Source organism: Trichoplax adhaerens, genomic scaffold (genome assembly GCF_000150275.1).
Source record: "Trichoplax adhaerens TRIADscaffold_1 genomic scaffold, whole genome shotgun sequence".
NCBI lineage: Eukaryota > Metazoa > Placozoa > Uniplacotomia > Trichoplacea > Trichoplacidae > Trichoplax > Trichoplax adhaerens.
The window spans coordinates 6,995,453-7,007,148 of NW_002060943.1; the positions used below are offsets into that span (position 1 = coordinate 6,995,453).

Genomic DNA, 11,696 nt, shown 5'->3' on the forward strand with positions numbered 1-11,696 from the left:
TAAACCAAATGAGTCGATATATTTATCGCCACGAACAGTATGAATGATTTTTGGTGTTGGCAATACGCGTATTGCTTTTGTTGGTTTCTTGGTCGATTTTGGAGATATTGTTAAACTTTTAGTCGCTAATTTCGACGTATTAAGCAGCTTCGTCGCTACGCTGGTGGCATTTACTTGCTCATTGCCTTTATTAGTATTGTTCGGTTGTCTAAGAAATTTAAGTCTTGTCGATTGGATAGTTACGTTACCGCCATTTTTATTACCGGATGATGTCAAATTTAGAGAGGATAGTAAATTTATAGTAGATAGTATGTTATAGGTGTTATTGTACTTGATTAAATTTGTCGGTAATCTATTCGTATAACATTGATAATAGCATGCATTAACGAAATAGTAAGACAAGATGATGATACCAATAACTGCAATAATAGATGCAATTTGTCTGCATCGAGACCGAATAGCCATGACATTGAATAGATGGTATGTATATTAGTATTACCCTAGCCGGCGATATTTTCTAGAATTATTGATGTAATTACATAAATTGACGATAAGATACAGTATAAGGATAATAAATAACCACCGGACACTATTTACACACTTATCGATGTTACCGTACAAGCGTTTTGGCCGGCAGCTTGATCAGCCTTACCTATCAAGACGGAACATAAAAATTATTGATTACTAAAACTTAAAACTTAGACATTAAGATAGCTGATAGTCACTTTAATTTCATTAGTAATAGAACATTTCTATTTTCTTCTAATTTTGTATAATCAAGGTACAATTGTAAGTGATACAATAAGCTATAAGATGGTCGTAAATTGACTTACTTGAAATAAATTGGCAATCAATTATAAATACTGGCTAATGATTCAAAATTATAATAATGAGCTTTTCTTGGGATATTGTCACGACTTCATCATAAAGCACTTTTTGTCTTACTACATACTGTACAAGTTGGTAGTCGGTATAATTAGATTGCAGTTGGGTTAATTGATTATGAGCTCAATACTTAATATGATGCACACTTAATAAATATCATATTGAATAAAAGCATGACGATCGTTTTCGTTATACATTTTTCACATGCAGTTAATGCAGTATACGCATCTATGTAATGTACTGTACATTTTTATTGGCTACTTCTACCGTATAACTAACTAATCAACACGGTTGATACGTACAAATAAAATATTTATACGTTATCAAACATACATTCTGTCAGTTCGCCTTTCAAGACGTTATTGTAGTGTAGTCTTACCGCCTGCTGCTAATATCATTGTGTAGTGCTGTAGACTATTCTCAAGTACCAAATCCTACTGAATATATTATACACATCGTGTTGTTACTTATAATCATAATGATTCTATTGCGGTAACGTCAAGAATATAATAAAGTTTTCTACTTTATTTATTTAAGTGCATAGGAAGCAGAAAATGGAGAATGAAAGATCCGCATCGATCTAATAACGAAACTGTCTATTGTCTGTGTCTATCCTATCGTATGGAGACTTTCAATATACCGAATATCCAGCACCGTTGGTTAAAGTCCTTCATAATCTATTTATAATTATCAGCAGTTATTAGCTTTGTCATTGGACAATTCCACGTCCATACTGTACTAAACTGTCCAAATGTACAACACGCAGCGCTAGACTAATTAACCCACAATCTTAATCAAACCCGACGTCCACGTTGTTGTCCTTAATTTATTACTGGACAATGTACCCTTATTATACAACGTCGCTGAAGTCGTGCAAATAGACGACATTTTCTCAATTTTAACACAATTTACTACACATATTGACTGTAAGTACAGTACTTAAACTGAATATGATTGAAATTGAAATAGAGTAATTAATTAATTAATCATCATCGTTCTGAAAGGCCGCAGATAATCAGGGCAAAATAGGTTGAAAGCGGCGTCCATCTCCCGACAACTAATAACGTCTATCCTAGATCTACTGTCAATGCTGTAACTAGTGGCTCTTGCGGTTATTTGCGACTGTTATTGCGACTATAGCAGACTAGAAATGTATAAGATATCCATTTTATGAACTATTCCATACTAGTCGAATCCTCCTCGCTCGCATGGAAACGTAGTGTCTACTGTAATATAGTATAGTATTTAAGGGCAACGTAGAATCTGTCTTAAAATCGACCGATATTAAACAGATCATTGAAAGTAATCATGTCACTGAAACTAAATCCTCACATTGTTACTAACATTATTGCAAAATCTATTCCTACTTACATATTCCTCCTAGCAGCCTGTCATCAACCGCCATTAAACGGATTAGTTAATTATTAACTAAGCGCGAGACTGCAATCGATGGTTGACCTGTAAAACAAACACCAGTAGGACAGAGGCTTTAAAATCACGTGATGTTCATGTACCGACGGTCCGACGCCCAACCCGTGTACCGTCTGTACTGTAGTCTGTACCTCCGAGGCTGTAAGTGGCTACAGTATAGGGACTGAATGTTCGACCACGGAACAGTACCAGGACTACAGTTACTATAGACAGGAGTAGCACATGCGCTGTACGCCATACTGAAAGAGTGTAGGTATAGGGCATACTGAGTGGATAGTAGACATAGAGTAAGAAAACCTCGGTGATACCTTGGTAATCCACGCGCATCAAGATGGCGACAACTACTTCAGTACCAATCAAGTCTACTGCTGGTGCCGTTCCTATAAGGAACGAGAAAGGTAGTGCTAAACCTAGCGAAATCGATTATGGGATATTACAGCATAAGATAGTACAACATTCTTAGAATATACTGTTTTCATACGATCGGATCGCTTAACTTAATTCTGCCAATAATGTGTCGAGGAAACTCATCATCATTGACTTACCTCTCAATCAATGTTCGGTTTTTAGGCGAAATCACCATGCAAAAAGTGAAAGTTCAACGTTATGTAACTGGCAAAAGGTTGTATGGTTAATTTGCTGTACTGTAGTGTTACAATGATGAAATAGAACAATTTCAATAGGCTGTGTTACCAGGCTTAAAAGTAGTCATAATGCTAATTTCCAAATGTTCTACAACATAGTACTGTACGTATAACAAAATCTACAGTAGTGGACTTAATCTCATAATCAAGTCAATGGAGGCTACCAGTATTAACCTGAAAAGACACCATTCGATCGATATTCCTACAATGATTATTAAATACTATTGGCTAGAAAGGATAACTTCAATTTATTCGAACCGATTAATCCTGTGCACGTTACTCCTAGTAGTAGCTTATCCGTGTAGCACTATTTGTTGCTTTTGTAAATATAGCTCTCCTACAGCGCTATATAGTCTGTATACTTTACTCTTTTGAGTGGTAGGCAATTTTTTGTCTTCCGGTGAATATACATAAGCATACACTAATATAGCTCTTTTTATAGACCATTGTATGCCCCAGAATCGGACGAGGAGGAGGTAGAAGAAGAAGATGAGTTTATTGAAGCTGAAGACCGCTTCAACGACGAATATGTAAATTTCTAATATTACCTCTTTTCAATAGCACATGTCTAGTGTTAGCTCGTTTAAAAGGATACTTTACTGAAAATCTAATCACATTTCAGTCAATGAATCGAGAGAATAGTTTAACGTTATCTTACTCATATCTACTATTAATCTGGTATATACTAGAATTTAGATGAAGATATAGCAAGGGATAGACGAATGAAACGTTTATTACAACATCAACGAGAAGGATACGATGGTGAACGGTAAGTCAAATCAAAAAGGAATTGTTACACTGCAGCCATTATCAGTATGTGTCTCTTAATCCATAGATTGCATGTCCATATGACCCTTATTAATTATTAGAAGCAGTAGCTACCACACTTTTTAGAATACTCATACATTATCAGATTTGCCCAGTGTATGATAATTAAAACAGCAGACTGGTAGAAAAACTGATGCGAAACCGTTTAACGTCTCTAAACTATAGGAGAAGAGAGGTTACTGGCCCTGAGATTCTCAGTTATGGTGACGATGAAGCTTCTGCTGATGATGTAATGCAATGATACCTCAATTAGTCTTTAATGAAGTGAAAATCAACAAATATTCATCTCGATTCTTTTAATTAATCATAAAGATGGACATTGAAGACGATGAACCAGCTAACGTTGCCAGTAGATTCGTTGACGAAAGCGAGTATGTAAACAGAGTTTTTATTCAACTCTCAACTATCTACAATTATAACGGTTTATTCACTGCTTTTAGGGAATCAGATGAAGATCTAGATGAAGACGTAGGTTTAGAACAATACCTCTACATTTATAACTTAAAATTCCATATATTATAGAGTACTACATCTTCGAACGCTTCAATAGGAAATAGAAAGGAGACGAGAACTCATGAGACAGAGAGCTAAAGAAAGATTAGTGGAGGAGGTACATTTATAAGATATCATTTTTAATTCAAGATAAGCTATACGAGGAGACCGTAGTTCTTGCTATATTCTACCAATATGATATCAATCAGCTTATATCTTAACATGATCATTAATTATCATAGGATGATGTTTTGGAATTAGAGGATGAACGACGATCAGAAGATGCAGAAGAAGATGAGGTTACTATCAACTATTTTCCTTAACAGCGATACACAGGTTTCGTTATCACATTTTTAAACTAAGCCTTGCTATATAGTCCTCGGAATACGAAGAATACTCCGACTCCGAAGAAGATACCGGTCCAAGATTAAAGCCCGTATTTGTCAGAAAGTACGTAAACTTAGCTTAATTTGCATTATCATAATTGTCTTGAGAAATTCATATATTTTTGTTCTGAAGATCCGATCGCGGTACCATTAAATCGCAGCGAGATATTGAAAAGGAAGAAGAAATGTTAGCACGAAAGGAAGAACAGCAGGCCATACTTAGACGTCAAGAAGCGAAAAGGCTCGTTAATACTGTAGTTTTAGAAGAACTGAAGGAAGAACAGAAACAAGAAGAAATAGAAAATGTCGTGAATACTGACGATGATAACGACGAAGAAGAGGTAAGCTCAGTTTATGGATTACCTTTTTTTAAATAACTGTAACTCTATTTCTAACGTAATTTAAATTATTGTATGTGGCACATAGTATGAGGCATGGAAGGTTAGAGAGTTAAATCGTATCAAAAAGGATAGAGATGAAAGAGAACAAAGAGAAAAAGAAAAGCAAGAACTTGAACGTATTCGCAATATGACTGACGAAGAACGTCGTTTGGAATTTTTAAAGAATCCTAAACTTCAAGTTAATAAAGGACCAAAGGGCAGATACAAATTTTTGCAAAAGTATTATCATAAAGGTGCCTTTTTCATGGTAAGAGAATCATCTATACGAGTTCTATGTATACAGTATATATCAAAACTGCATTAGTCTACAACAATAAGATGGAATTCTAGACTTAAAACATAATCAAGATTCATAACGTTACCTAATAGGATGACGAAGACAATTTATATAAAAGAGATTATGCTGAGCCTACACTTGAAGATCACTTTGATAAGACTATTTTGCCGAAAGTGATGCAGGTAATATAAGAAACAGTATGAATTTTAAATCCAAGACATCTCTATGCAGCTAATTCGGTTTGGAAACACCAGCTGATAAAGTATTAATTTGGTGGCGGTTGACATTTTCATTTGCGTCATGTGTAACGATATTGTTAAATATTATAAATATATCATTTTATCGCTTTGGTTTTATAGCTAAAAATTATTTTTTTGTGGTTCAATTTCATCCACTTAGGTGAAACACTTTGGGCGATCTGGTAGAACTAAATATACCCATCTAGTGGACCAGGATACAACAGATGCCTCATCAGCGTGGGCTCAAGAATCAGCTATTAACCATAAATTTTACTATAGCAAAGCTGCGGGCAGAAAAAATTTAAATCAATCATCCAACAAAAAGAAAAAATAAAATGTTAAAGCGTTCAATCCCATTTTCAATAATGATACATCCAATAAACTAATTGTTATGGCGCAAACTAACTTGACGCTTTGAGTCACTTCAGAATTATAGGCGTTATTTAATATAGCGTATATGCATTTTATGTTTTATATCTCGTATAATATGCTGCTCTGCTATACATAAGCCTGTTGCCCAGTAACAAATTATTTAGCCTGTCTTGTATATATATATATATGTAGTTTTGTACATATATTACGGTAGATGTGCACTTTGTAAGTAACGATTAACTCTGTATGATACATGATGAAATTGGAAAGCTATGATGTGATTTGTAGCTCTATATGCGTACTGCTGTAGTTTAATGAATATTAATAGGGTATTACGTAGCGAAAAGTGTACGACGTCCTATCCATTAGTATGTGACTAATGTGTACCCTTCAAGCAACAATATCAAGTTACATTTGACTTGGAGCAAGAAATTTTTGCAAAATCTTAACCTGTATAATAACAGTAGAATTAAGTTTGAACTTGTGAATGTCGTTATACTGATATAGGATGTGATACAAACAGTGGCTTGTGAAAGAAAAGGTATGGAATGATTCTGTGTTATTATATTAGTCAGTTTATGGCGTCTTTCACTATACAGTACTGAAGTTAATGATTCATCGCTGAACTGTATTGATATTGATATAGACCCTTTTCTCATGTTGAAGTTGTACAGTACAACTTTTATCAGTAAGTTTCTTGGCTGTTAATTGCACTTGTTTTTAATTTGAATAAAATGAATAATTCAGAAAGATGCCACATTCATCTAATCCATATTGAAAAGTGAACTGTGGTATCTCTGTCAGCGAAGCGACCAGGCGAAAAGCTACTATCTATTTTAATAGTGCATTTGTAGTACGCATATCGTAATTTATTTAGAATGATACAATTTATACAGCGTTATCTAGCTGTCTGTATAACTACTGTAATTTTTAAGAGGAAAAGTAATGAATTTATAAGGCTAACTAAAGCGGTTTATAAATTCCAACAGTATTACCACTATTGAACTACAGTAATTCTATAGACCATGGGTGATAAAATTCATTATTTTCTTTTATACTAGTCTATTTATTTTTAAAATAAATCATATCTACGTCTCAGACTCTCACTGTCGGAAAGCTATGTGATCTTGGTATCATTTAGTCCGTTGCAAAGTGTTTTTTTTTTTTACAGTACGATCTTCGTATCATCATGGACTGCTAGATAGCCGATACTACAGTATACCAAGTATCGAATCTAGTAGTCCATGGTATCATTTAGTCAGTTGCACAGTGTGCTTCTTTTACAGCTCTGTATAATGCAATACAGTGGAGTTTAGATGCTTATTGCAGAGAAACCAGCGGGGCGCGCTGCTAACAATTAGTACGAGTATTCTGCAACTATTATTGATTGTCGGAACTCTAGAGTAACTCGAGGACGCTTCCGGTGGATCGTACGATAAAAACAGAATATTAATCCGTAGTCAATATAGTTTTTTTTGACCTTGACTAGACTAGCCGATCTAGATACAAGAAAAGCAAATCTATCTCTATGGTACAATAGCTGGTCGTTATTCAGCCGATTGGAGTGCTGTACATTGTACGATAATAACGGACATTAGCATTTCAGACGGGACAGTTGTTATTGCGAGTTGCATCAGAGGTTTTATACTGTATGGCCTGGATAATTAGAATAACGTCTTCTCGTAGTCCATGTATTTATTGTACAGCGTTCAGTTATGGATTCATAAGTTTTTCCATCTGTTTAGCATTGCAGACGGGACAGTTGTTATTGTGAGTTGCATCAGAGGTTTTATACTGTACGGCATGGATAATTAGAATAGTCTCTTCTCGTAGTCCATGTATTGTACAGTTATGGATTCATAAGTTTATCCATCTGTGGGTTTTTCTTATATCTCGTAGGCTCAGCGAGCATTATCCATTCTAATCTGTGACCTAATGCCTATGGATCTTGTCCAGCTTATAACATCAACGTTGTTATAGGACTGAAGTAATCAGTTTCTATCACCAAGCGAACGCCCAACTTGGATGCTGACATGTTGTCGAAAAATGGAAAAAGAAGTGGCGACATGCATTTTGCACAGTGCATTCCACCGGAACCCCTTCTGTCTAGTACGCTCTATAGTACAGTAAGCTATAACTAAGTTGTTACAGTAGGATGCTGTACACTAGTGTTGAATGATGCCTAGAGTGTCACCCCGAGTGGCTTGGTTAGAGTGTACAGTACAGTCGGCTACAGTGTACAGTACAGTACTGTACTGTACGTCCACTCACGCCACTAAATCACCAAGCACAATCGACGCCCAAAGGCAATTTCTTGGCAGCATTGCAGTCGCTGTAGGCTGTAGAATCTTGGCTGTCAATGGAGTTTTTTTTTCTTCATCTACCATAGCAGTTCGATGAAGTGATTGCAGTATTGATTAACAGTCTATTTCTGCCTTGAATCGATATTTTTTTTGCAAGGATTTAGTATACGTTGGTCCATACGTTCATGGTTTTAAAGTGGAGAATACAAACGTAAAAGCCATCAAGAGTCAAGACTGTGGAAAGTGGAACAATCCAGTATTGGAAATTGCGATTGATTGCCCAATCGATAACTTATTACATTAGTCTTTTTGACTATATTAAAGCCATCTGGCCACACTTTCATCAATGTTGTAAGTACGATAGGATGATACTAGCTAGCTCAATGTTATGTTATGTAACTGTTTTGTTTATTGGTTTTGTGCTCTATTATAAAAATACACTACAATTAAATGGATACTTTACTTACTGTCGACGTACGCGTATGTTCCAATCGTTTAGACGATAAAATGGATCATCAATACAATACAGCTTAGAGTCATAAAAATAAATTAAAATGATATGTACGCTGTTTTACTACTTTACTTCAACGCTATCATAGTGTAGTCACGATCGTTTCTGCTATTTTTATTTGAACGCTGTCAATATTGATAGAAAATATCCATTTAATGTCCAGCGTATCAGCTCCTTCTACCATAGCACAAGCTAGTATTGTGTTTCTCAAGCGAACTCCACCATTTTATCCACCTCAATGCTATGCATCATAGTCGATATTGTTATTTTCAATGGAATAGTCCACAGCCTATATTCATCACAGTGGATGAGTATCAACGAGGCTAAATATAATTTCATTCCTATTCAAGCACAATATATAAAGCGTAACTCGATACGACTAGCAACGATAAGAATATCGCTGACTCTCTATCCAATATTTCCGATCAATAGCCTCCTTGACCAAGAAATTGACATTTCTAAATCACGGATACGACTGCAAAATCTGATGAATGATATTATGTATTTATATCGCCTAGTTGCATTTGGCATCATTTTTGCCCACAGAGAGAAATTCCATGACTTAATCAATTCGTTTTAACGTTGTCACTCTGAAAGTGACAAATATTAAATCTTATATGTATACGTCCATCATATCTGCTAAAAAAAAAAATAGACGGTACGTGTATTCAATCCTAAAAATCAATACTACACATGGACTATGCAGAGAATATAATTCATAATTTACAACCTTAATAAAAATGAAAAAGACCTAGCTTAAAATAACTCAATTCGCTTCTGTCTTAGGCAAGATATGAACAAACACAATCTGATCTCCGTAAACATTCATTTAATGTGAATACTATAGTACTCCGGTGACTTTCAACAGCTTGAATCAATCCGAACACTGTAAATCCGATACAGTAGAATAGAGCGAATTAAAATTCTTCTCTTTCTGAAAACAAATACGATGTTAAGCGTTGCAGTACCCCCCCCCCCCCTTGCAAGTTAAACGGGTGTAGTTGACTACTGTGCACCCTGGTGGAAAGTTTGTTGATGATCATGATCGTATCGATTGTATGATATACAAACAGTAAAGTCGAAGATCGTCTCACTGCCCAAACCCTTTACAGCCATTATCAAATCTTTAAAAATTCAATATACTATAGAAGGATGAATTTATTCTTTAAGGTATCACTTTAATTAATCTTGTTTGTTATACATTGTTTGCATGCAATTTGAAACCGTTCACGCGACCGTGCTCTACCCTTAATTATAATACCACAAGGAATTTACAAATTTAATATGCTACTCTGTAATGCAAAATAGAGCAATATTCCATATTGCCATATTCCTTCACCAATTCGCAATATTGAGCCATCGCGTATTGTAAGCGACGTAACAATAATTAATTTGTTGTTGTTGTTGTATTGCAATTATGGCAATGTGCGCTAACTGCAATTACAGTAATAATCGTGAATTGTAAGTATTGCTGTAACTCATGTTCTTCTGCCCAAGTGATAGGATGTGGTGATGATGGAACCCACAGTGCTATAAATACAAATACAGTACATTATTTAATTAATTACCAGTATAAATTTTCACTTCTATTTCGTAAGGATCCGATTGAATCCTGAACTAAATCATCAATTTTAACTCTGTGATAGTGAATACAATATCTCAATCCTATAGCATATCCAAAAATCAGACGATTCTAAATCCTAACAACGCTAAAATTTTTTTTTGTTATCGTTTTTACATGTATTGTTATGAACCAATAAGTTAACGCGAATTACGTAATCTTGAAAGTAATGTCTGATAATTAACAATCGATCCAATAGGAATAAAAACTTGGTGCAAGCATAGCTCGTAATAAATGATACAATACATGAACAAGGCATTGCTGATTTTGTTATGTAGTTTAATTAATTGGTATTACTCATTTTATACAGTAACAACGAACACTCATACGGAGTAACAAACAGCATACACCCGTGATAGAAACATCTCCACACCTTACACCGAAACACGCAAACCTATTTCTACCTTATTGAGTATAGTATGTTAACTAACTGCTATACGTCGCTGTTTGTACATTTAGAAATGTAAACTTTGCACATAATTGATATAGCATCCTCGGATAAACAGTAAAATCTGCACAGTAACGTTACAACGCCGAAACATATAACATAACAACATGCATCATTCAATGATAATATAATATCTAACCTTAAATCGATATACTAAAGTTATTCCAATATACAGAACAACGCACGTATACTACTGTATGTGTACAGATGAAGTTTACGACGTAAGACAAATAGTAACTGACACGAATTGCTATATTGCTGTATAGTTCTTATATGTGTTTATGTAATACATAGGTACGTACTTGTATCATCAAAATGACGACTATTTTTATAAGCTTTCAACGGTAGTAGCTATTGGTGTGAAGTATGATTACTTCAAATGTTTTTAATCCATGTTACATGATCTAACTAACTGATTTACGTTATACCTTTTTCAATTAACCGTATTATGTTGCCATTACAAATTGGCTAATTACTTATTTTGTATTCTTGTAACAGCTTCTACGAAAGGCAAGACTTTTACAAATGAAGTATTAAACATTCTAAGCTGGGCATCTATATACAATGCAGAAACTTTAAAACGTCAGCTATCAATCTTTACAGAATTTGAACATTTTATTAATATTTGTTACCTTGTAAATCTAATACTCCCGCAACATTGGTGCAAAATGTTCTATATATGAGCAAACTGGATTGCAATATCGATCCATATTGTACCTAGTAGCTGATTCTAGTAGCACTTACCATCTAGCTACAATAATTTATGACTCAAAACAAATTGATATATTCTAATTCCCTATAAATCACAAAGACTTTATCGTGCTATACAGCTGCGTATAAAGCGCTTGTAGTGACAGT

The 11,696-nt window shown here is 34.7% G+C and overlaps 1 protein-coding gene across 1 annotated transcript; it reads left to right on the top strand.

Annotated features, from left to right (window-relative positions):
* Nucleotides 1-5,113: 5,113 nt before the first annotated feature.
* On the top strand, nucleotides 5,114-5,887 carry TRIADDRAFT_7634 (uncharacterized protein; the record flags this gene model as incomplete). The annotated part of the gene is made up of 3 exons (XM_002107972.1): nucleotides 5,114-5,314; nucleotides 5,437-5,526; nucleotides 5,744-5,887. Coding segments are annotated over 3 exons (435 nt in total), but the record flags the coding sequence as incomplete, so codon positions are not given.
* Nucleotides 5,888-11,696: the final 5,809 nt, after the last annotated feature.